This window comes from Aulonocara sp. 'chitande type north' Nkhata Bay, linkage group LG13 (genome assembly GCF_057382095.1).
Source record: "Aulonocara sp. 'chitande type north' Nkhata Bay isolate Kocher_YH1m ecotype deep benthic linkage group LG13, A_spYH_male_GT1.1, whole genome shotgun sequence".
NCBI classification, from domain to species: Eukaryota; Metazoa; Chordata; class Actinopteri; order Cichliformes; family Cichlidae; genus Aulonocara; species Aulonocara sp. 'chitande type north' Nkhata Bay.
This window is the reverse complement of record NC_141356.1, coordinates 15,110,404-15,136,413: the sequence shown is the minus strand read 5'-3', so window position 1 is coordinate 15,136,413 and position 26,010 is coordinate 15,110,404. Positions and strand designations below refer to the sequence as shown.

The 26,010-nt window shown below is 39.7% G+C and overlaps 2 protein-coding genes across 6 annotated transcripts; both read left to right on the top strand.

Moving 5' to 3' along the window:
- The first annotated feature begins 250 nt into the window (after nt 1-250).
- mcm8 (minichromosome maintenance 8 homologous recombination repair factor) lies at nt 251-14,934 on the top strand. 5 transcript variants are annotated; one of them, XM_086258837.1, is made up of 21 exons: nt 251-396; nt 6,416-6,693; nt 6,891-6,956; nt 7,083-7,165; nt 7,356-7,505; nt 7,657-7,754; nt 7,848-8,046; nt 8,186-8,271; nt 8,845-8,990; nt 9,202-9,282; nt 9,370-9,508; nt 9,815-9,845; nt 10,555-10,692; nt 10,867-10,927; nt 11,048-11,128; nt 11,442-11,637; nt 11,717-11,930; nt 12,024-12,233; nt 12,372-12,448; nt 13,332-13,521; nt 14,139-14,934. In XM_086258837.1, the coding sequence occupies exons 1-21, from the start codon at nt 311-313 to the stop codon at nt 14,229-14,231; spliced, it is 2,703 nt and encodes a 900-aa protein (XP_086114963.1). In that variant the 5' UTR covers nt 251-310; the 3' UTR covers nt 14,232-14,934. The 5 variants fall into 5 exon arrangements, with proteins under 5 accessions (XP_086114963.1, XP_086114967.1, XP_086114966.1 ...); XM_086258841.1 differs by lacking the exon at nt 251-396 and adding an exon at nt 5,802-5,910; XM_086258840.1 differs by lacking the exon at nt 251-396 and adding an exon at nt 5,855-5,994.
- A 247-nt stretch (nt 14,935-15,181) lies between these two features.
- On the top strand, nt 15,182-24,147 carry crls1 (cardiolipin synthase 1). The gene is made up of 7 exons (XM_086258842.1): nt 15,182-15,781; nt 20,467-20,604; nt 21,003-21,132; nt 21,207-21,292; nt 21,930-21,998; nt 22,712-22,803; nt 23,647-24,147. The coding sequence occupies exons 1-7, from the start codon at nt 15,329-15,331 to the stop codon at nt 23,741-23,743; spliced, it is 1,065 nt and encodes a 354-aa protein (XP_086114968.1). The 5' UTR covers nt 15,182-15,328; the 3' UTR covers nt 23,744-24,147.
- The last annotated feature ends 1,863 nt before the right edge of the window (nt 24,148-26,010 follow it).

The window sequence follows — 26,010 nt, the reverse complement described above, 5'->3', positions numbered from 1 at the left end:
GACAAATAGAAGTGTTAAAGTTTGGCTACCAAGACTAAAGCTCCAGCGTGGCACCGTGATAGGATGCTATCCAGTTGTGTAATTTCCTTGCTATTAAATATTCCACAGTCAACTGTTAGTGGTATTATTAGTGGGTGCCCAGGGCCAAAGTGCACAGAGGTCATCAACTTTCTGCAGAATCAATCACTACAGACCTCCAAACTTCATGTGGCCTTCAGATTGGGTAAGATCTGAGCTTCATGGAATGGGTTTTCACAGTGGAGCAACCCCATCCAAGCCTTACATCACCAAGCACAATGCAAAGCATTGGATGCAGTGGTGTAAAGAATGCAGCCCTTGGACCCAAGAGCAGTGGATTCAGGTTCTCTGGAGTGATGAATCACAATTTTCTGTCTGGTGAGTTGGTTTGGGGGTTGCCAGGAGTAAGGTACTTATCTGACTGCTTTGTGCCAAGTGTAGTGGAGAGGGTGGAGAGGGGTGGAGGGGGTTGATATTCAGGAATTGGGCTCGGCTCCTTAGTTCCAGTGAAAAAAAACTCTTAATGCTCAAAGCTCAACCTGATAGAACACTTTGGGCTGAATTAGAACAGAGACTGCAAACCAGAATCTCTTGTCCAACATTAGTTTCTGACCTCCAAAATTCCCCAAAACACACTTAAACCTTGTGGAAAAGAGTTGATTCTGTACCTACAAGAGGTCATGGCTAAAGATGGGAGAAAATAAGGTCACTATATTTGCAAATATTTGCTGTGAGTTATAGGCTCAGACTTCAGACAGTGTTCTCAGCCTCAGGTTTTCATGCTCTTTGATATATCAATAAGAGGCACAGGAGTCCCATCAAACTTCGGTTCAAATCCTTTGATTATCGGTGGCATAATAATGTCCAATTAACATGCATACACTTTACTGACAGGGCCATGTAGACATTAAGAAAAACAAAAGTTGATGTGATTTACAGAGTAAAACTGTGTTGTGTAACGCATTAAGAAAATAATGAAGATGCTGTCAAACAAAAACATCCTACTCTGATCTTTGTTTTTGCCCAGTGCATGTGCTGCTCTCCTGCACTGTTGGCTAAACATATTTGGGGTACTTTTCCTCTGCAGGCTTCCACAACTCCTGCCAGTTCAAAGAAAGTTGCCTTTTACAAAGGTGGCCCTTAGAGAGCTGGAAGCTAATGCTGTCTATTTCAAGCAGGGGCTAAACTGAAGGGCTGTGGAGCTGATATAGTATGGCATGAATAAGGGTGATTTTTTAAAATCTTTTAATAATTTAATTTAAAGCCAAATTGAAGTCCTAATAAGCATAAAACTGGAAATAAGTCTGCTGTTTCAATGAAACCACTAACATCTCAGAATAATTTATGCCATGTGTGCCAGAGTTTTCAGGGTTTTTCTTTCGTTACTGCTCTGCTCTGCTAACTGCTAAGCTATATGCAAGTACTGAGGAATATTTCACAGGAACAGTAATGTTCTGTTTTCACTGCAGCACATCCTCATTTTAGAGCTAAAAGTTTAAGAACAAACTTTTCTTGGCTTTCACTATTTTAACAATACTACCGTTGTTTCACTAAAACCGTTACTTTTTTTTTTATCAGTGTTAAACTATGTGCAACTGTCTTTTCTGTGAAACCTCCAACCATTTCTCCCAGTGAGTTTCTACACCCAGTACTTTCTGCAAAATAGGGAGCATGATGGTTTGACAGCCCAATTTTTCTTTGCAGCAAAAAGGTGATGGCCACCTGCCTGTACTCATTGAGTCATGCTGTTCTCCTAGAGCCACGATTGATCCGTGTGTAATACAGTCCTCGAGGGGAGCCATATTGCACCCACTGAACCTGGGATATTATACTTAGGAGAGTTTTCTCACCATAAAGTATGACTTATCGCCAAACATCAAAACGAGTGAAAGCCTTTTCTACTGTGAAAAAAAGCAGCAAAAACGAAAATTATATCATCTAAACATTTATAAGCAGCTAATATCAAGTGTCTTGTAAAGAAGACAAAGGAAAATGCATGTGTGATCCAAAAGGACAAAGCATCCAATGTTAACAAAGCATACATTTAATGTGTATTTCAATCTTTGCACCTTTTTATTTGTCTTTCTCTGCTAGCTTGTGGCCACCAGAGATTAAGGTGCTTGTAAACCTGAACACTTTGGTGCTGATCTATTGCTGAGCTGATGGCTGCAGACGCAGCAAACAAGACATTTGGAACATAACAAAATTGTATATCTGATATAAATCATTGCCCTATATGTCAATGGGGACATTGTATTGGGGGGAAAAAATAAATTATGGTTACTCTGTGGGTTAGCACTGTGGCAAACTCAAACTCCAGGTGAGAAACGGATTGAATCATCGAGAGGAAGAGTCTGCAAATGGCTGAGCATAGCAGCAGAGCATCCAAATAGGGGATTGCTGCTGTGAAAATAACTCAGTTTGACTTTATGCCATCTTGTCCCGTCCCTAACACATCCATAAGTAATGAAATCTGTCTCTCCTGACACCCAGACTCATTTTAGACATAGGCTGTAGATATTGTTGTCATGTCACAACCCAGCGGGGGTGACTCATCGTCTACTTAACTCTAGAGTCTGGCTGAAAAACAAACTTTGCTGAAAAATGATTTCACCTTGTTTGCCAAATAGCTGTGAATTCGCACTGATTTGCTGTTGATTGATCAAGTAGAGATTAAATACCTTGCCGAGAGGCGCAGTCCACGCATTCATCTCTCTGAGGCGACTGCTGGTGGTTCAGCTCTCTCCCGGCACTTCAGTTTCTACATCTCTCTCCACAAAAGACCTGTTATCATCACAAAGGCACACACACGGAGGAAAAAGCCTTATTTCATTTATCAGTGCCTTGAGGATAATGATAGGAGAGAATTAGAGGACATATCTCCCCCTCTGTCTTTATTTCTTTGTCTGCTTCCCTGACAAGAGTTGTTTCTGACCTTAGCAACAACCTGCAGCAACCTGTTTCACAATCTGTCTCCCTTTACTGTATGTGTGTGTGTTTGTGTGTGTGAGTGAGTGTGTGTCTCCATCCCTCTCAGCCCTCTGCTATTACCGCTAACTACTCCAGGCCACAGTACTTCAGGTATTGATTTTTCCCCTTGTTCATTCTATCTCTCTATCCCCTTAAAACCACTCCCTTGAGATGGTGTGTGTGTGTGAGAGAGAGAAAACGTGTGCTTTCAAACAGGTTTTGTTGTGTGGACCACTTTTAGTTTAAGAACACACTTTCTGGTCACTTTCTAAACTACATTTGGCTTCTTGTTTTTGGCCAAGCATCTGCCCCTCTTTTTGACATGGATGTTTGGATGGATGTGTATTTTTCTAGTTCAGCTGTGAAATCTCACTAATCTTGAATAAATTTCCATTCGCAGAGGTCCTCGCAGGTTTTGAAATGCAAATATGTGATTTTATGAAGGTACATGGAAAATCACATACATAAAAACATCTTTCTTTGGGTTAAATGGTACAATTATTCAAACCATCTGAGTTTGAATTTGCTGTGTATGTGTGAAGACACACTTAAAGCAAACATGTTTATTTTACTTTTGGTAAAAAAAAAATAAGTGTGCAAAAAGGCTTGAACCACTCTCATTTCTTTATATTTTTCTAGGAAAATAAGAGATGGATTCAGATGTTTACTGAAATATACAGCTGTAATCAGACATACAAATGCAGCATAAATGACAAAAACAAGCTTGGCAGTCAATATTTGGTATGTCCACCTTTATTCTTTAACACATTTGACACAGCCTGAACTCCTTTAAGCAAAGCTAATTTAAGTGGCTTCAGGAATAGTTCTCCAGACTTCGTGAAGGACATCACAAGGTTCTTCGGATGTTGGCTGATTTTTGTTGTCAGTTGTCAAGATGATTCCACACTGTTTTAATAATGTTGGCCAATCCATGACTGAGTGTTTTATTGTGTGTTTTTCTGTCCGAGTATGCTTGTAGTGCATTGGCAGTGTGTTTGGGATCATTGTAATGTTGAAAAACGTGGCCACTGGTAATCAGACACTTTCCAGATGGCATTGCATTGCGGATCAAAATCTGATGGTACTTTTCTGAACCACAACCATCAAAACCGAACCAAAAACCTGTTGCTGCTGATTTTCAGTTCAGTTCTTGTGTAATCCGGTATACTCTCTGGGGATCTTGCCCTTTGGCCGCGAGGGTTCTGACTGGGGCATCCCTCCTTCTTCTGGTGTGGGCACACAGTTGTCATTGAGATGTGTATCCTTGGGTCTTCAGTACTGTCTTGGGCTGCAGATGGCCTGAGCCCCCTGGGTCTTTCTCCATGTCTCTGGCTCCTGGTGGGCTTTGTTGCGCCTTCACACCCTTATTATCAAGTATTTCATCACAAACACACACACACAACACAGCAAGACTGTTGGTTAGTGCATGTATATTTTTTTTTCACTTTTCAGGTGCTTTTCTTTTGATGTGTTTTCTTACAGGTCCTCTTGTTATTATATTTTTACCTATTTTACCCCTTTTTCCTTGCTATTTTTCTTCAACTCTGACATTGCCGTGTTACAAGTGCACTCATGTGAATAATAATAATAGAAATCAATAAAGAAAGAAAGAAAAGAAAAGGACAAACACAACAAGAGGAGCCTACAGAGAATCTATGGAGCTCATCTTTGAAGAGCAAATATGCTTAGCACAATGATGCATTCAAATCCTGATTCTGACTCTGCAAAATCTGCCGGTCTCGACCAATGACTGTACAGGTTACAAAAAGACTACAATATGTACAAGGAAGTCTGAATAAAAGGTGACTCAAGACTTTTTTTTCCAATTTTATAATAACTAGCTAAAATACGTATACATGGATTGTTTGTACAATAATGTTGAATTGAACTTGAAATGAGTTACTATTTCATGTAATGACATAAAATGTCCAGAAGATGGAGGCAGAGGGCTTTGTTTTGTGTTATGTGGTAGGCGTGAGTCATGGGTTGAAGGAGAGGGTGGGTTTACATCAAGGTTCTTATCTGCTCTCTTTTTTTTTCATGGTGGTGATCGACAGGCTGAAAGTTGAGGTCAGGCAGGTCACAAACGACAATGTGATCTGTAATGAGAGTAGCGAGCAGGTTGAAGGGCCCTGGAGAGGTCGAGATGTGCTCAGGAGAGAAGGTGAATGAAAGCCAGTAGCAGCAACACAGAATACATGTGTATGAATGGTGAAAGGTAAAGCTACAAGTAGTAGAGACAATGAAGGTGGATGAGTTTAAAAACCTGGACTCAACCATCCAAAGCACCAGACAGTGCACCACAAGAAAGGTGAAGAAGAAGTGCAGGTGGAGTAGGTGGAGGTGAGTGTCAGGGCTCATTTGAGACAGAATGACTGCAAAAAAAAGAGAAAGGGAAAGCCTGGAAGATGGTAGGGAGAGCTGCTAAGATGTATGGCTTGGATACAGCAGCATTAACCAAAATAAAAACAGGAAGCTAAGCTGGAGGTATCAAATCCCCAAAGCTGAAGATGTTTAGGTTTTCAGTGGAAATGAGCTCTATGGAAAAGATGAGAAATGAAAAATCTGGACATAGACCTCTGATGTTGGAGTCAGTCTTCCAGTTTTGAGGTTACAAGTTCTAATGCTTCTATTTATACTGAAATCAGTTTGCACTTTGCATCATCATTATCATCATCATCCTTACCTCGTAAATCTGCTCGTTTTAGCAGCAGGAAAGTGTCGGGGTAAAATCAAACATCTTTGGAGCAACTGACAGGGTTTGAATTCCTGCTCAGAGTATGCAGAGTATGGGGGCGGCAGGCGAATAAGAATTCTGTAGTAGTTTCGCTATCCTCTGGGGGGCAGTAAAGCGCTTTAAAGGCACATCTGACAAAATAACATTAAAAGAAGAAGCTTCTTCCTGGAGGGAATTTTTGTTTGGTAATATCAGTCTGCGTGAATTTTGAGACACCGAAACACGCAGTTTTGGTTTATGGAGTAATATATTGTGCACTTTCTTAAACTGTAAGATTTTTTACTCATTCTGTTCAAGAAAAGGCAGGCGGTGTGTTTTTACCTGTTGGCACTTTTTGAACGGAACATGTAGGGAAAAGTCGATGATTGTAGTTGTAAGTTGGCTAATAAGGATAACGTTACTAACTGTTGGAGAGAAAGAAATTAGACATGAAACATTAGCCCGCAGCTTTGTAACCTGAAATGTGTAGTTAGATCTGTAGGGATTTCACGGTTTTTAAAACGGAAGGGCAGTTAAGTTACCCAACAGTATTTTAAAATGTTAAAGTTGATCTTAAATCTGCAGTGTTGACTTGGAAAAGTAGAGCCAATCAACACAACATATATCAACATTTGCTGTAGTGCATATTTACAGTGTTTTGTGTTTCGTTAATACTGTCACTTATTTTTGTTCCTCCTTTCATTGTCTTAGGAAAGTAATGAGTGGACAGGATTCCAGGAGAGGCTCTTCTAGAGGAGGCAGGGGAGGATGGAGAGGAGGGAGTGGAAGTGGTGGTGGCGGCGGTGGATGGAGAGGAGGGAGTGGAAGTGGTGGCGGTGGATGGAGAGGAGGAGGTAGTGGTGGTGGTGGTGGTGGTGGATGGAGAGGACGAGGTAGTGGTGGAGGATGGAGAGGTAGACCATGGAGAGGAGGATCCGGAGGAGGTTGGAGAGGTGGAGCAGGAAACCATACCTACAGAGCGCAGAGAGGTGAGTTTCTGACAGTGTTTTTTTTTGTAAGAAACCATTAGTAGAACTATATTTTTCTTTTTCTATTGAAAAAAGACGAGGTGAATACATGCTACATATTAGAGTTACTGCTTTGTCTAAAAAAAACCACACATTTGTGGTTGTGCAATGAATGAACAGCTGCAACAAAATAACCAACTGCTCAACTGTCTCTTCAGTCCTTTGTCAAACTACTCTTGATGCATTGTGTCCGTACAAAGGATGGACACTCTACTTCACAGATGGTATGTGTGCATTAATGGGTCCCTGTCACACTGTTACAATGGAAACTTTAGAAAGACGTCACATTTAATAGTCAGGATTATCTGTCTTTGTCTGTGCCCGTAATCTCCATGTCTTTTTATGTCCAGGATTTATAGAGAGTGGACCTAATGTGGAGAAAATCAAAGTGTTTGAGAAATATTTCACTTCCAGGATTCATCTGTTTGACAAGGTTCGTCAGATGAGCTCAGTGCACAACACACTGGCTCTTTAAGTTATCATTTGTCACAGCAATGGCACTACTTGGTGGCATCCTACTTAGAGACTTAATATGTTTTTGTTCCTTTAATTTCTCATCCATCTATATTATTTTCTTTGTCTGTTTCCATGTCACTTAAAGTGAACTTTGTTTTTGTGTACAGGATGAAATTGAGCGTCAGGGAAGTGTCCTGGTTGATTATGCTGACTTGATTGCAGACAAAACTGTGCGTCAGGCACTTCCTGACATAGTCACACAACTGAAACAACAACCAGAGGTGATGCTGAACTGTTTGGGACTGGCTATTCACCAGGTACACGCACAAAAGACCCTACCACACATTTTATGCTAGCGGGATGTTACAGTCTTAATGATGTTCATATTATAACAAATGCTCAAATTCTCAGTCTCTCTCAATCTAAAAACCCCAAACCCTGACTGAAAACTGTCTGCACATCATTCAGGTGTTGACTCTGGATTTGGAGAAGCAAGCTGCTGAGCTGCAAGAGGAAGAGTTTCCTGTTGCTACACCAGTCATCAATATTCCCCATATTAGTGCGAGGTATTTCATTCGGTGAAGAATGAGTTGTTTTCTTGACAGCCACTTTGAATGACAATAAATACGGATGACTGCATTTGTGTAAATTACCTGCAGGCTCTATAACTATGAGCCACTGACTCCACTGCGAATGTTACGTGCCAGTGTGTTTGGCCGGCTAGTTTGTGTGAAGGGAACAGTGGTGAGAGTGAGCAGTATTAGACCGCTATGCACCAGGTTGGCCTTCAGGTGTCGGACCTGCTCGACCACACTGTCTCTGGCTCTGCAGCATGGGAAATACACTACACCTACCAAAGTATGTACACGCACACTTATACGCTAACTTTTTTCTGCAACTTTCTTCCTGTACATAAAGGCTGTAAGTTAAATTGTATGCATGCATATGGCGTTCTTGTCAGCATTCACACATCTCTTGTTTGTGTTTTATCACCTAGTGCGGAAAGCCAGACTGTCGCAGTCATACCTTCATCCCCATCCGCAATTCTCCTCTTACACAGACTGTAGACTGGCAGATCATCAAGTGAGTATATCATGTACAGTGAAAAACTACAGTAAGACATAGCTAACAAAAATGGTTGTTGCAGTTGTTATTTGAGAGCGGGAAAGGATGCCATGTACTGATATCTACTGATATTTAACAAATTTCCCACCTGTGGGACTAATAAAGGTTATCTTATCTAAATGTACATGTAAAAATGCATGAAAGCTCCTCCAAAGAAAAGCCTTTCTGTTGCATGTATTTTTGAGGTATATACAGCATGTCCGTAAACTACTCTGTTGCCGGTCCATATTATAATCACCCTAACCCCAGGTCACTTACATTTAATTTTAAGTTGATTCATGAAGAATCTTTGTATGTAAGTTATCAGTCATTTATATTAAGGGACTTTACCTTTTGTTTTTTTGCTTGTATTATTTAGTGTGTACCATTTACTGTGCATATGTGTGTAGTTTTCATGTGTCACTCTGGACATTGTGCTTTATCAGCAGTTCACAGATATGAAGTATTGTCCTTAAAGGTCACATCTCGTGTAAATAACCTTTGTCATGAATCCCTGATCAATTGAATTTGAATTATTTTGTGCCACTTCAGGGTGCAGGAGTTGATAAGTGGAGAGCAGAGGGAGACTGGACGAATCCCACGGACAGTGGAGTGTCACCTGACCTCTGACCTCTGTGACAGCTGTGTACCTGGAGACACTGTTACTGTGACAGGGATAGTGAGAGTTAGCAATGATGGTACAAAAACACACATTCTGATCATTGTGAAAAGTTAAGCCAAAGAAATACCGGTGCAGTCTCTAATTCTAAATGTGTAGTGAATTATAAAAAATGTCTCAACTAAATCAAGCATTTATTCAACAAAAACTCTAAGCCTTTGAAGTTGGAGTTTGCTGGAAGAAGTGCCCTCCTACTTAGACATCAAACATAGTTTGACTGTGCTTTTTAGGTCCAGGCAGTTCTAGAGGAAATAAGGATCAGTGTATGTTCCTCCTCTACATTGAAGCTACTTCTGTCAGCAATACAAAAGGTATTCTCTTTGAGACCTTCACATTTATATTAATAGGCTTTAGTCTTTTAAGTATTTAATGAACTGGAACTTTTTCTAAATATTTAGGCAAGCAGTCCAAGATGGGAGGTCAAGGTTCAAGCGGGACAGTTGAAGATCGCTGTGGTGGGGAAGAGTTCAGTCTGAAGGAACTGTATGCTATTCAGGAGATCCAGTCACAGCCTGACTTGCTGCGACTTATAGTGCAGTAAGATGATTACTTACTGCATTTAATGCAGCTACCTAGTTTCATGTAGTATTGTTCTAAGAGTTATCGCAGCATCTATTTATTAAATTTTTGTCCAAACAATGGCGTTTGAATGGTATGGCGATGAGTCAATTTTAACAATTTAATCTCAAGTTATCTAGTTAGCTTGATTATTTATTTTATTTTTGTCAGGATTTAGAACTATAAAATTCTTCAGTCATCCAAAAATGTACTTTTTGATGATGATGGCATGCTACTACTGCACATCAACATATTTTAACTAATTGCGTCCACTTGTTTTTACAGCTCTTTGTGTCCTGTCATCTACGGCCATCTGGTGAGTTCCGCAAGACTGAGTACACTAACAAGCTTTTCATTAGAAATTACTACTTCTTTCCCGTCAGGGCTCACATCAGCGGATCGTCTAACTCCATCTCATCCTATCACTAATATCATCCTCTGTCATCCCATCTGTTTGTCCTCCTTTGCTATATTCATGATCTATCTCCATGATCTTCCTCCTTTGCTCCTGCCTGGCAGCTCCATATTCGGTATCCATCCAGTGTATCTACTCTCCCTGTCCAAAAGATCTCAACCTTACCCCTCTAACTTTATCTCCAAAGTGTTTGACCTGAGATGTGTCACTGATATATTCATTTCTACTCCTGTCCATACTGATCACTCCCAATGAAAACCCAAACCCCTTTGGCTCTGCCTTTCTCTGTCATGGTCTCCAAACCATACATTATAGTTCAAAGTAGTTTTCACTACAACTTGTAAACCTTGCCTTTCACTCTTGCTGCTGTCCTTCTGTCACAAATCAGCCCTGACTCCATCCACTCCACCCTGCCTGCACTCTCTTCTTCACCTCTCTTGTACTCTGTCCATTGCTTCGGATAGTTGACCCGAGGTATTTAAACTCCTCTGCTTTAACTACCTCTACTTTTATCAGTTTCACTGCTGCTAATGAGGTCTTACTTGCAATGCTAAAGTTTAGTCTAACATCTTATGTCTCGTGTAATTCTTGTGTCTTTGTGTATCTGCAGCTGGTGAAAGCTGCCCTTGCTTTGGTTTTGTTTGGAGGCAGACAGAAACAAACAGGCAAGAATAGCATTCCAGTGAGAGCAGACCCCCACATCCTAATAGTGGGAGACCCCGGACTGGGAAAGAGTCAGATGTTACAGGTAACTTAGAGGACTTTGCGTAGAGAAATGAATACTAATGTCATGTCAACAGCGCTATGTTGATGACTCATAAGCTGAGACTGTGTATTGTGCTGTGTATTTCCTTTTTGAAACTTTGATATGTTCTTCTTCGACCTAGTACTATGCTCTACGTTTGTCTTTTACTCTGCATAGGCAGTGTGTAACGTGGCTCCCAGGGGTATCTATGTTTGTGGCAACAGTACCAGCACCACAGGTACAATGTGTTAAAGTAGAAAACTTCTTAACTAATTTGTTATACAGTAGTCATTAAGTATTTGGTTAAATATAGTCAAATTAGCAATGTGATCTTTACAGTTTTTCTGTTTTTCTTTAGGACTCACAGTAAGTTTATCTCGAGATGCAGGAACAGGGGATTATGCTCTGGAGGCCGGTGCTTTGGTTTTGGCAGACCAAGGTGGGAAATTTGTTTTTAAGCATATTTTAATGTGCTGTGAACATAAAACATTGCGACCTGTTCTAGTGGCTTTGAGGTAATTGCACTTTGGTATCTAGCCATATTTCTTAAAAAAAACATGTATAAAGTATTATTTATATTTCTTTTAACTTCACAGCATCTTCCACAAAGTATTCCTCCACTGCTTTGACCACTTTCACTTAGTTTGCCAGGCTCAAATTATCAGACAAGCCTTTCAGCCTGCAGGGGAATCTTTTTGCTTCACATGTGTCACAGTTAGTTGCTTGCGTTTCTTTTTTACTTGTTTATTTAGGTCTTTGCTGCATTGATGAGTTTGACAAGATGGGCAACCAGCAGCAGGCTCTGCTAGAAGCAATGGAGCAACAATCTGTGAGTCTGGCGAAGGCTGGTATAGTTTCCTCTCTGCCTGCTAGAACCTCAGTTGTGGCTGCTGCAAACCCAGTTGGAGGACATTACAACAGAGGCAAAACAGTCTCTGAAAATCTGAAGTAAGTTAAAGATGGAGGATACAGCAGATTGTATAGTATGTGACTTGTATTTACATTTGTGTACTCTTTTTCTGTATAGAATGGGATCAGCTCTCCTCTCTCGTTTTGATGTTGTTTTCCTGCTCCTGGACATCCCAGACGAGTCACATGACCGCCAGCTGTCGGAGCATGTCATGGCGAATAGGTCCGGGAGAGGCAGAACCAGCAGTGCCACAGTTACCAGAAATAACACTGAATTACAGACCTCAATCCTATTAGAGCACTCTGACATGCCACTGTCCGAACGTTTGCAGGTAAAGATGCGCTGTCTGCTCTCAGCGCACACGGATCACAATGATATCACAAAAAAGCAATTGTTTTCAGGCATTAAGTGTATATTTTTCTAGATCCCTGCAGGTGAAAGTATAGACCCCATTCCAACGTGCCTTTTAAGAAAGTACATCAGCTACGCTCGTCAGTATGTCCGTCCCAAACTCTCTCCTGAAGCAGCACAAATCCTTCAGGAGTTCTACCTGTCACTGAGAGCTCAGGCAAACCCTACTGATGCCACACCAATCACCACACGACAGCTGGAGTCATTAATTAGACTAACTGAGGTAGGTTTGGATAGCGGTGCATTCTCTCAACACACCTGGCAAAATGTGATGGATGAATACACAAAGTAAAAATACAGTTTTGGGGAACAGAAGGGATCAGTTTCCTGCTGGTGTCTCATGGTAGCTGTTTTTGTGTAGGCAAGAGTCAAGTTGGAGCTGAGAGAAACAGCCACTAAGAGTGATGCTGAGGATGTTGTTGAGATCATGAAACACAGGTAAGCCGAACAATCGATGCTCACAGCTTGTAGGCAATAGCATTTATAAATGTAGGAAAATGAAATGCATTTTCTGTCCTTTCAGTTAGCTGCTGCCTTTGATGACACATTACCTCATTTGAAGTATTGATCAATTGCTCCAAGGTGCCAGGAGCAACACCATTATAGCGCAATAGTTGTGAGGGCTCTAAGCATAAAAGTAAAAATAAAAATCATTGCTCAACACTTGTACCTCTTATGTCGTGGTTTGTGCTTGTTAACTAGCTGATTAAAGCCAAGCCTTTCCACCATGTTACTGCATCAGTAATTTGCATCCACCATTTGCTTATTGTCATATGGACAATATTGGACTAATGTAACCCTCTCCATCCATAATAGTGTCATGTGGAGCGGAGCTAGCAATGCTCAGTTGAGTCATCTGTTTGCTCTTGAGTTCCACATCGCCAGCTGCTCCTCCTCCTTTGCAGTCTGGTTGTTCTCAATGGTGTTTTTGCCTCAAACACATTTGTTGTTTCCACCAGTTTTCTTGCATATTTTGCAAAGTACTGTGCTTTGTTGGAGGTTGTTGAAGTAGCTCCCTTTCTAGGAACTAAATTGTAATAGAAGACTGAAACAGCTCTTACAGTCAGACATGCTTGGACTTGTTTCACTGAGGAACATAAATACATGGTGTTGCTATTGCAGGGATACGGTATACAACACTTTAATATCACAGAAAATACATACTAGTAATAATGTGCACAGTATGATAGGCCAAAGCCAACTCTAAGATGATAAGTGTTAATATTTTTGTTAAATAATATTCACAATATTAATACGTCTGAATTGCTCACACCTGCATGTAAATTTCTCTCTCCTTCGTTTTGTGGGTCTTGTTTTTCAGTCTGGCCAACACGTATTCAGATGGTCTCGGCAATCTGGACTTTGAGCGCTCTCAGCTCGGGTCTGGTATGAGTCAGCGCAGTGCTGCAAAACGACTGGTCAATGCACTGCACCAGCACGCTCAGAGGACCGGTCAGAAGCAGTTCGACGTACAGACGCTTCGATCCATTGCCGACAGAGTGAACGTTAAGGTGAAAGCACTGAAATATAAAATAATAAATAATAAAAATACTGTGTCTGATTTACAGTATAAAGCAAAGACACAAACATTAATAGTGTTCTCTCACCATTTGTGAGCAATTACTTTGGATGTCATCATGATACAAAAACTTTATTAAAGGAAAATAGGAAAAAGGTATCGACTTGTTTAAGCTCTTTGTGAATAAAAATGCAAAAACAAACATTAGAAAAGCATGTGGAAGATTTAAAGATATACAGACACTGCTTTAGCCAATATGTAGACCACATCAGCAAGGGTTAGAACTCTTGATTATCCCAAAATGAAATAAAACTCCAACTCTAAATGTTTTATCAAACACAGCACATCTTTAATGGTGCCTTACTGACTGAAATCGGTCAGATATTGTGTACAATACTTTTGATTTTTACACAAAGCTTTGTACCTAATATAGAGAAGATTTTCCAAAACCTTTATATTTTGCCTTTTGTAACTATACACAGGTTGGCTTCCCCCTCCTCACCACAAACCTTAGTGATTTCATACTTAAACATGAATGAAAACGATATGCTCAATTGCATTAAATGTATAATTCTTAATTATATTAAGTCAATCATTAATTCTTTCTAGGTGATGGATTTCGAAGGCCTTTTGAGTTCCCTGAATGAACAAGGTTTTCTGCTGAAGAAAGGGCCCAAGCTGTACCAACTGCAAACAATCTAACTTCTTACAGCTTTCACAGGCTCAAACCTGCAGACTTTATCAAAAGGTCGATCATTGGACCATGTTCTGTAAAAAGCAAAAGAAATGGAGACTGCAGTTTGACCATTAGAAGAGATAGAAAAAACCACGAACAACAAAAACAAGGCTGAAAAAAAAAAAAGGAAATACTGAAACTTGATCTTTACCGCTACCACAGCTTCTTGTAAAGACAATATCCCACTAACCAGAGAAATGTTAGACTTGAGATTGATATATTGTCTTAACATTTCATTCATAATCCAGATAAAGATAGATTTTCAGAACCAGGCAACCCTTAGTTTAAGCAAAGTTGCAAATTTTGCCTTTAAGTTACACAACTTTGTCTAAACTGAATATGAAAGAAAACTGATTACTTACCATTTTTTTCTACAAATACTTAAAGAATACTTCAGAAGAATGAACATAATATGTATATGATGTTTATGTAAGCTTGTCTGTGGTTATATTTTAGAGAAGGCACGAATATAACCCCGTCAACCCATAATAGTGTCATAATAAGCTGCCCTTGTATTATAAAATTTCTTATTTTTCTGAAAGATTGACTTCAGTATTGGGTGTCCTGTTGGATGTATAGTATTTGCTTTTCATTTTTGTCTTAAACATACGTTCATGGTTACGTTCTGTCTCTCTGCGGTGCACTTTATTAAATGATGTGGAACAATCAGCCTTTTGTTTGTTGTTGTTTTTTGTTTTGTTTTTACAAAAAGGGAGGTAGTGAAAATGCTTTTAATTTGTAATTCAAAAGACTAATACGCTAAATATTTACTTATTATTTAAGAAATTGTTACAATTTATTAACGACAATTCCGACTATTATCTGATTTTTCTATCTCTTGATACACCACTTATTTAAATAAGCGACTCTCTTTTTAAATTAAAAACGCTGAAGGAAAGTAAGTTTTACGACATCATGTACCGTATCGATTTACGGCAACATGGCAGCCTGCTGGCTCGATGAGGGTACCCGTCGGCTCTGACCATCAGGGTCTTTAACTTCACGATGAACTCGCGGGGAAACGGCACGAGGCCAGCAGGTCGGTAACGTAAGTCTCGTGAAGATGATGACGCTGTGTTTTCGGGGGATTTCTGCACCGCTGTGCCGCAACACAAACGTTCGTTGTCTGGTGTCCGCGCGGAGTGCGCCCGTGTGCCTACTGGAGCCCGTATCATGGCGGCTCAGATACACACCTGTCACGGAGTTCGCTAGGTTGAAACGACCTCAGGTGAGCGGCTCGTACCTCGCGAGACTCAAAGGGACAGACAGCCGTGTCGCGTGTTGGAGTGGGGTCCTCCAGCAGGGAAAGCAGACTCCATGGCACGTGCAAGGACCTATACCCATGACCCAGGGAGGTCACGAGCGGTATGCGGCCAGTTTCCGTTCTCTGCTGTCCCCGAGCGCTCGAGGACTGTGCAGTGGAAAGACCGACGAGAAGCCGGACAGTTCTACCGGAGAGGAGAGGGGTGACGCCGGCACGGTACCGGGACACGGACTGTTCAAGTTCAAAGAGCTGGTGAGTACAGAGGTGACAGGAGTATGAACTTCACAGAAGGGGGTAGGCACCGTAGATGCATGTTGTACAACAATTAATAAAGTGTAACTCATGTGTGTTCATCAGTTGCTGGCCAAAACGGTGCAATGGTTTATACTTTTAAAAGGAACAATGACCATAACATGACCAAAACATGAAGAAACACACAGTTGCTTAAGTAGAATTTACAATAGTGTAATCATTGGTCACACTAGAAGAGCTTTGTGGGTAATTTTCCACTGAAGAGGGAGCAGAGGTGTGGACTCGAGTCACATGACTTGGACTCGAGTCAGACTCGAGTCATTAATTTTATGACTTTAGACTTGACTTGAAAAAATGTTCTAAGACTTGTGACTTGACTTGGACTTTTACACCAATGACTTGGGACTTGAATTGGACTTGAACCGGTTTACTTGAAAAGACTTGATATTTTACCCCAAATATAAAATTGAACACGCATATTATATAGAGATTGAAAATGTGACGTCATTCACGGGTAGAACCGCAAAGGATTCTGGGAACTCGTGGCAAGCGGTACTAGGCTTTCAATTAAAATCAGTTATACAGCGATAAAAAGAAACACAAAAATGTCAAGAAGCTGTTGTATTATTAACTGCAATAGCCGGTCGCATGACAGCCACGGGAAGCCGACGGGTAAAGAGATCGGTTGTTATCGGATTACGTCGTTGAAGAGAAATTGTTCAGCCATGTTTCCGAAGTAACAAAGAGGCGACGGGTGTCCTGGATTGCAGCCATTCTAAGACCAAATATAACGTCCCAGAACACTCCAGCTCACAGGTTAGTCTGCTCCAAGCATTTACACAAAGGTCAGTCTGCTGTTGTAGTTAATGCGTCATTTTTCTTAACATAATTGGTGATATAGGTTACAAGCAAGTCTGGCGCTGAACAGAAATTGTCGCGCTATGCTCCTTTATTTATTGTGCATAAATAGTGAATTGTCCTGACACAATATTGCGTTTCGCTTCTGTTATTATGGTACATTGACAAAAACATATACTTTTATTCACAGGATAAAACAGTTGTTTTGTATCACTAATTGCCCAGTACGATTACAGCATACAATATTATTGTCACTGCTACATTTCTGTGATGCTACCAGAAATTATTTCCACTACTAATTAATTACCGTTGAGCTCAAAGGTCCTATTAATAAACGGTTAAGGAATGTGTATTTATGACGACAATTTGTGAGACTGGTAAACTTATGATATGTACGATGGTCTTTCGTTCTACACGGTGCATTTCAAGGTCCTGCACCCATCCGGCGGTAAACTGTACCTGGGCTTGTTGCAGTGACCTGAAGTTACTAAACTTCATGAGTGTATGCACTCACTCCAAGAACCGTATGATTATAAATATTAGTGATGTGCGGATCGATCCTGAAATATCGATTCCTCCGATACCAATCATTTATGTTCTAGAATCGATTCTCACATTAAAATATCGATATTTTAGTAATTTAGAGTAAATTTGTAGTTTATCATTAACAGGAACACAGTGGAAAGAAACTATAACATTCGGATTGCCTACATTCAAAGGAACTACTTCCTCTTCCGCCTTTCATAGTCATGTGCGAAATACGGCTGTATAAATGTCTCGCAGCCCCTTGGCGTGCGCACTCACAACAATGGCTGAGCGTAATTGTGCGGATGTATTTTACCTCCACAAACAGCTGAGCCGTGGTTTGCAATAAATGTGGCAAAAAAAGTGAGGTGTTGTGGCCATACTTGCCAACCTTGAGACCTCAGAATTAGGGAGACATTCAAAAGGGCTGTTTGGGCGGATAAATATATTTTACAGGGTTTATTTATCGGATAAAATACGTTAAATGTCACCGTTATTATTGGCCGGCCCGGAAACAGCGGGGGTGTCCAAATTCAGAGGCTGCTTCCACCTGAGGACCGGCCTTCGCGGTCTAAAGAAAGCCGGGTAGTACGTCACGAGCTCCCTCGGTGGAGTGAAACTCTGCCGTCTGCTCCTTGCTGTCTAAAATATAACCGGACACTGACGTAAACTCTTCTGTTTAATCAGTTTTCTGTTTGACGTTTATTCAGCTGTGTGAAAACCCCGGAGGAACCCTCCCGAGGGATTAATAAAGTTAAATTTAATTTGATCTAATCTAATAACTTTAATCTCAGCCAAACCGATTTACTCACGAACAAATAAAACACTGAAAAAGCCAAACAAGAACATTTTTAAGTTATCAAAGTGACTTGTACATCATGTTTAACCCGAGTGGTGAAAGACCGCGGGGGTTTGAAGACGATGTGTCGGTCGGCTCAGATATTTGAAGTTTACACAGCTACATTCTCACCTGAAAATATGTTAAAAGTTTTTTTGCGACCCAGAAAGAGAAATAAGAGTGATATTAAAACTAAGTCGCTGCCGTCATTGTTGGAAACTGGAATTGGCTGGGCCGCGCTATGAATTCTGCGATATGGTTTTTCAACTTTGTTGTCCGGGTGGAAAATCTGGAGAAAGGTGGGATTCTCCCGGAAAAATCGGGAGGGTTGGCATGTATGGTTGTGGCAACATCACTAACCTTGTCAAACACCTCAGAGTAAATCATATCACAAAATATGACGAGCGTATGTTGAGGCGAACTGAAGAGGAGGAGAGGGACAGGTGCTGCTAGGGTGAGAGTCTCTCACGGAGTCCTTTAGTCCTCCAGGCAGGCAAGGTGTTCAAATAGCACACAACTTTAGTTTTTTTATTTCTATATGATGAACTCTGCATTATTAAGTGATAAGAAGAAGGTATTCTGATGTCCTGTAATCATTATGACGCTATAATTTGAGATACAATAAATAAAATCCGTTTTGTACAAAGTATCGGTATCGGATCAGTATCGTCGATACCACCCTGAATATTACTTGGTATCGGATCGGAATGGAAATCAGTGGTATCGCACATCACTAATAAATATGCATATAAATATGCTAAGATGAGATAGCTGACTTCATCTAACTAGCAAATGTTGTCCAGGCTACGTTGGTGATGCAGTTTTTTTTAATATGTATGATATTTTTGTCATGCGATTTTAAAGCTGGTCCTACAACCGCATCCAAGAATAACATGCAGCTTATCTCAGAACCGTCGGTGAAAATTATTCTTGGAGCTAGGTTTAATTGAGCTGCATTTTAAAGAGGTGCAATTTTACAATTTGTGTATATTTTCTAAGTTCACTATTTTGTCATGTGTTGAGAAAAACACAGATTTTAAAATTACATGGTCTAATATTTACATTTAGCATAACTGCAACATGCTTTTTTTTTTTTTTTTTTTTTTTTTTTAAAGACTCGAAAGGACTTGAAATTCAAAGTTTCAGACTTGAGACTTGACTCGGACTTTTACACCAGTGACTTGAGACTCGACTCTGACTTGCCTGACATTACTTGAGACTTGACTTGAGACTTGAGGATAAAGACTTGAGACTTACTTGAGACTTGCAAAACAATGACTTGGTCCCACCTCTGAGAGGGAGCACTGGGCTTTGTTCCAGAAAAGAGAAACTGGATTTTTGTGTTTGTGAGCTATCCCAAACCCTGGGTCATTTACTGGCCCAATGGACTCTGTGAACCCAGAGGTTTAAATGTCAAGATTTTTTACAGTACGTTTCCTCGTAAAACAGCCTTATTAGGTTTAATGAATACAAGTCCACAAGTAAATAGTTTTTCCTGTACATAAAAATGGCATGTTTAAAATACCCATCAGTCCATTTTCTTCCACTTGTTGCGGTGGGCTGGAGCCCATGTCAGCGGTCATAGAGGTTTATGGTCACAAGATTGTTGCGGGGATAACACAAAAAGAATGTTAACCATTGATACTCACACCTAGAGCCAGTTTATAGAATCACCAATGAACAACGTTTTTGAAGCCAGAGTACCTGGAGAAATCCCATGCAGACAAACAACATGCAAACTCCACACATAAACTCTGCAGACTGGATTTAAACCCAGAACCTTCGTCCTATGACACAGCAGTGTTAACCGCCATATGACCCAGCTTAACATAAGCTTTTAATTACTAAATACCACTGTGACTTGAATGGTGTGGAAGGTTGTGGTGTAGGGATAAAAGGAGTTTTCAGTTATGAAGTAGATCTCCTGCAGTCTTAAATCGAGCTTTACTTGGTCACTATTGGGTTTTTTTGTCCTCTAGGAAAATTTAAGTTCTGTGACTGTAGAACAACAATATCACCAACTATTTTCTCCCCTACTGTTTTAGATGAATCGTAGTGATAAGTCACATTGGTACACGTTCATATTCCTTGGACCTGATAAAAAATGGAGTCTCTTATTTTTATTTAACTGTCACCATCTTGTATCCTGTTGTAGGTCCTCTACTCATAAGGGAAACAAATAAATCATTATTTAAAAAACTGTTTTAAAGCTAACTATTGCATTTGCCAACATAAAATTGATTTGAGTCATTAGAGAAAATATAAATTCCTGCCATTGGTAAATGTCATCTTATTTGTTTATAAGGCCAATGCAGAATCGATATATATTGCACACATTACTGAGAACAGCTGCTAGAAAAGATTTAGGCTGACTGATCTGAAGCAAGTTCTGTGATGATTTTTTTTTTCTTAATAGCTCTAGCTGTAAACTCTGTCGTAATATTTACTTATTTTTTTTCTTCAGTATGAGAATCCATGGACAATCCCCAACCTGTTATGTGTGTGTCGGATTTTGCTGGCTCCATTCCTTGGTCATCTGATCATCCAGCAGAAATTTCACCTCAGTTTGGCTCTGTTTGCGCTGGCCGGAGCTACTGACCTGGTAATCTACACATAAACGGACATTTACACTAAAGCACTTCCTGCACAGGTGTGTGGTTCCAGTCTGGAGTTGCATACCTGTACAAGGAAATCTTGTAAACTCATTTTCAGCTTCTGAGGATTGCAAACAGTTTTGGACATTTAACACATGTCAATGATGCACCTGTAAAAATATTTTTAAAAACGTGGTAGTTGAAATATTTACTATTTGTGTATCAAGTCAAGATCAAGATGCATGAGATGCAAATAAAGTTAATTAGGCTTTTAAATTGGGACTCACTGCATTCTGATCTGCCCCGAACCTTTTAGTTGTCTTACTTAGCTCAGCTTAGAAACTTGTACCACAATGAATTTACATCTTTATTTATTCATTTTTCTGTCTCATTCTCTCTTACTCAGTTGGATGGTTACATTGCCAGAACGTGGCCCACTCAAAAGTCGGCACTGGGCAGTGCTCTCGACCCACTGGCTGACAAGATTCTCATCAGTATTTTATATGTCAGTCTCACCTATGCTGAACTTATACCAGGTATAATACTCAGTGTATTTGTCTCAAACAAGGATATAAGATATAAGATTTTTAACTGTGGACTTCTGTTTCAGCTCCACTGACAGCTCTAGTGATTTTCAGAGACATTGGTTTGATAGCTGCTGTCTTCTGGGTCAGATACAAGACGGTACCTCCACCGGTGAGACATATCATTCTAAAAAACTAAACTTTAACTGAGGATCTTCTATTTAAATGCCATGTAGACACTCAAATTTCAAGATATTTTCATGTGCACTGTACAGAAGTTTGCTGCAGCTAAACTGTGGGTGCAGCAGAGGGTGCTTGCAATGTAGTCCTCACTGCCAAAAATGGCACAGTTGATTTTAGTAATTATATTATTTATACCCATCCATCCCTGTATTTATAATGCATTTTAATTGAAAGGAAGCACTTCGAGAGTGCAACCCTCTGTCAAGGCAGCGCGCTTGCTGAGTATATTTACGTTCAAACAATAATATTTTATTTTGTATATATTTATTTTGGTTTCTTTGTTCTTTTTAAGCATACTTTAAGAGGTTTATAGTGCAGTAAACAGAGGTTTACTTTGATTACTCAGATATTATGTAAGAATAGAAAATATGTATTGATTTGTAAGTTGAAAAACATGAATAAATAAATCTATATAACAATTTATGTTGTCTTCTACCAAAAACATGATGAATATTGCTAAAGTAAATCTTAACTGCTCTTTACTATTTTGGGGCCACAGTGATTCTGGACTGCATTGTGAGTGTCTGTAATACTGAATCTACAGTTTCCTCCTCTTATTTCTGCAGGTGACCCTCACCAAGTTTTTTAACCCCTGCTATACTACTGCCCAGCTCAAGCCCACACTCATCAGCAAGGTGAGATGTACAACCATGCACTCTGCTCTTTACCGATTGGAAAAACTGTAGAAGACCTTTCACCATGAAGTGTTTGTAATGTAGTTTTACCTCTACACGTGTTAGGAGCACCGCTGATGTAGTTTTACAGAGTTTACTAATCTTTACACTCAATAAGCAAAAGTTACTAAACAATAAATGATTAATGCCTTTAGGCTACTCATCAGCACCTTTACACAGCCTGTTGTGCATCTTGCATCGGCACATTTCCTCATGCTTGGCGTCAAATTGGATGTCAGTTAAACTCTGTAAACATTGGATGTTTTTGAGGTAGACATTCAATGTGATGAGGATATGAACAAAGCTAGTTTGTGCCTGTTGTGTCCTCACCCTATCAACACCCAGATAATTAAAAAATTGTTTCATTTTTGTTTAAAAGACCTGTGCTTCAGTATTTCCCACTTTTGCACAGTTTATTTATCCAGGGTTTAATATTCATAACTTCAGCCAACATTCTCAAGTTATATGGTTTATTACTGCAGCCTATGTAAAATATGTAACTTCTCTTAAATACACCTGACACTGATTCATTCTATGTTTGAATCCACAAATAGCCTTTAAACAGTCTGAAATACTAGCATAATTTCATTTCAAATATGTGCAAAATTCTATCATGCCTTCATCTTTCTTTTCTGACTTTTATTTTATTCATGATTCATGTTCTTTTTCAATAGATTAACACGGCCATTCAGCTCTGTCTGGTTGCAGCTTCTTTGGCCGCTCCGGTCTTCCAGTATACAGACAGCATCCTGCTGCAGTGCTTATGGTAAACCACACGCTCCACATTATTTATGCAATCGCAGTTTCATCCACTTAGCTTTCATATCCAAAATGTCCTTTTCCTTTCAGTCTGGTGGTACAACCAAAAAAAAAAAAAAAATTGTACAATGGATGCAAATGGTCTCATCTCAGTCAAGCACATAAATGCTGTTTGTTGCAGCACGTTGTTCAGGTTAAGTGTACTGACTCATTTCAGTCCGCACCTCAGAGTGAGCTTGAGTAGAAATCAGACCAATGACAAACATGTTGTGCCATAGTAACCTACATTTTTACAAATCTACTTCAGTGGACTGTTGAACTGAGCATCGTAATTGATTTACAAGCCTTACAGTTTGGATTACTGATATGAAACTATGGGCTTTTATTTAGTTAGATTTTAGAGTTGTAAGACAAATCTTAAATGCTTTTGTTTGCTGTGGTTGATTAAACAGACTATATCGAATATCTAAAGATAGTATATACAGTTATAATAAATTTTTCCAATTAAATCGAGTTTTAAGTTAAACAACAGGTTAAGAAATGAATGAGGGTAAATTACAGTTAAAGCTCATCATACTCTTTCTTTAGCCAATGTGTCTTTCTTCATAAGACCACTGGGGGCAGCATAGTCACACTTTCAAATTCAACACATTTAATGTTTATAACAAACTGGAGATTAATTCATTCCTCACCACAATAAGATAACAAATTCTATTATTCTTTTAATATTAATATAAAAATGATTTACCTCTCCTTCATCTTTTTTCTAACTTTGAAAGTATTTGGTCAAATAATTTTTAAGTGCAAAGTTTGGTGTGTATTACAGCACATGTCATTTATCATGTTGCAGGTATATTACAGCAGTGACTACAACTGCATCAGGTTATAGCTACTGGCACTACGGCCGCAAGACTGTTCAGGTGTTGAACACCAGATCACCGTCATAAACGCACCGAAAGCAGAACAAAAGCAGTCGCCCCAGAGACACTGAGCCCCAGTAAAAGGATGGACAGACGGATGGACGATCGCCAGGAGCTCTAAGACCAAGTGGATGTGACAACCATACACATGTCACCATGGAAATGACACATGGAAACCAACTGAGGCCGCAGATGGTTTACTGCAACACTACAGAAACGCCTAACAGCAGTGGAGCCTGCAGACAGCATTCAGAGACAGGATAAAAACAGCAAACGCAAATATAGACCGTCCACCCACAACACGAAACAAGAGCTTCTGTTTATTTTTTCTTAGGTTTTCAATCAAGGGGTTGCAATGTGAACCTAATTATTGTCACATGATTGTCATTTTTACACAACTGTGATTTATGATTAAAAAGGAAATCTGCTTTCGTGTTTGTCCACGAGAATCTTTCGGATGCAGGGGATTTTTTTTTTTCCTCAGGGAGGGGTAATCTTATGGGACACATGTGACAGCTGATCTATTTAAAACCAACAATCGGGGGATTAAAATTTGGGTGCGCGGTGAAATGACATCCTAGCTGGGCTCCACAGGCCCAGCAGATTCTCAGTCCTGATTCATTTAGTGCTGCTTTGAGCTTAAATTTGTCAAGGCCAATGCCAAGCTGCAGATTAGTATCCTTATTAAGGAATGTGGAGTCAATGATCCTATTATTACTTGAATAATTAATAAGCATCAACTTTTAAATTGCTGCTATTAATCCAAACCTTCAAATTATCAGCTGTTGTGAGAACAAAACACCTCAGCTTTGGGAAAGGTGAGGATCCCATTTTATTATTTTCCTCATGTATTGTAGACAAGAAAATAAATAATAGGGACTGATTGCACACATTTCCTTTGCTTTTATGTATGTGTATCATTAAAAACCACAACAACTGCAGTGCTGTTTTCAAGTGCTTCCAGTCTTGGGATCAATATGCCTGATAAGCCAGAGGTTATGCAGAGGCCCGGGGAGAACGCGAGCCATTGCGGATGAACTCCTCAGGCGGTCGTATCTTACTCCACTGTGCATTTTTTTCCCTCAAGAAGAAAACTAGTGTGATGAGGGGAAACGAGAAAGCATAACCTTTTCATCTCCACCATTTATTTCCCAGCAATTTTCTGCACCACTTGGGTAATGCAGCTTCCTCGCCGAGCATGTGCTGATGACTGCCAGGCTTTTGCAAGTTGTTTTCATGGCCTTGAGTAGGATGTCTCCTCATTATATCTTCAGTGAATAAATTTAAACGATCCCATTTTAATATGAGACATCCGTCACCGAGAACAAATTGATACCTACGCTTATTAAAACACTGCTTAAAGAAGTTCTGCTGCTTTATATTTTTTTCCCCCAAAGTCTATATTTGATAAGACTAATTGGATGTGTACAGTATAATTTGGAAGTTGTTTGGTGCCCCACAGTCTTTTCATATAGTGTTTGGGAGAAGCTTTAATTAGTTATGCCTTTGAGATTAAAGATGGGGAAAACACACCTTCAAGCCCTCTGTGATGGACTTCAGTGAGATGCGTGTCATCGTGACTGACAGATATTGACAGCTGTTATTTACACGGTGATGGTTCTGTCAGTAAAGTGAGTCAGAATTTAGATTACAAAGAGCTAAAGATGAAAACTGTCTTCAGGATTTATTCTCAGTATAACAGCACCTCCGAGATGCCTTTAAAACATTTCTCAGGTTAAAAGGCAAAATCTTCCATCCAGCAATTATTTAGTGCTTTTACCCAAGGCTTGTCTGTCTGTCTTTCTTTCTTTCTCTTTTTCAAATATGATCTTCCCTTTGGAAATCCATCTCTTATCCCTTCAAATTCTTCCATCTCATTCATTCATGGTTACTGGAGTCTAAATGACTCCTGGTCTGTTGCAATTAATCTTCTTGTCTAGACACACTTACAAAGAAATCAGTGCTCTTGTCTCAGAAAATGACTTTCTCACTTATTAAAGTAGAATTCACGGATTTGTATTTTCTGGCTTTGAGTAAAGGATCTTCCATTTACATTTTATGCAAAAACAAGTTTTTAAATAAAGTGAAAATAATGAGATTATTTAAGAACTATCAGGAGGTCATCTTCTGCAAGAACACAAACCAAATTATATAAAGAAAACACACAGTGGGGATTATTTTTCTTTATATACAATGGCTGACACCACTAATAAACAAAACTTTAGTCTGGCTACTGAACTCATTCACCTTGAACGAGAATAGTTTAAGTAAGCCACTGTAAGGCCTTTCTCAGC

Excerpts from the sequence above, each read along its gene's own strand:
- mcm8 (XM_086258837.1), top strand. The coding sequence starts at position 311 with ATGCAGTGGTGTAAAGAATGCAGCCCTTGGACCCAAGAGCAGTGGATT. Across the intron at positions 7,506-7,656 it reads TGGGACTGGCTATTCACCAG|GTGTTGACTCTGGATTTGGA; the intron begins GTACACGCACAA and ends CACATCATTCAG. Across the intron at positions 8,272-8,844 it reads GTAGACTGGCAGATCATCAA|GGTGCAGGAGTTGATAAGTG; the intron begins GTGAGTATATCA and ends GTGCCACTTCAG.
- crls1 (XM_086258842.1), top strand. The coding sequence starts at position 15,329 with ATGATGACGCTGTGTTTTCGGGGGATTTCTGCACCGCTGTGCCGCAAC. Across the intron at positions 20,605-21,002 it reads TGGCCGGAGCTACTGACCTG|TTGGATGGTTACATTGCCAG; the intron begins GTAATCTACACA and ends TCTCTTACTCAG. Across the intron at positions 21,133-21,206 it reads CTATGCTGAACTTATACCAG|CTCCACTGACAGCTCTAGTG; the intron begins GTATAATACTCA and ends CTTCTGTTTCAG.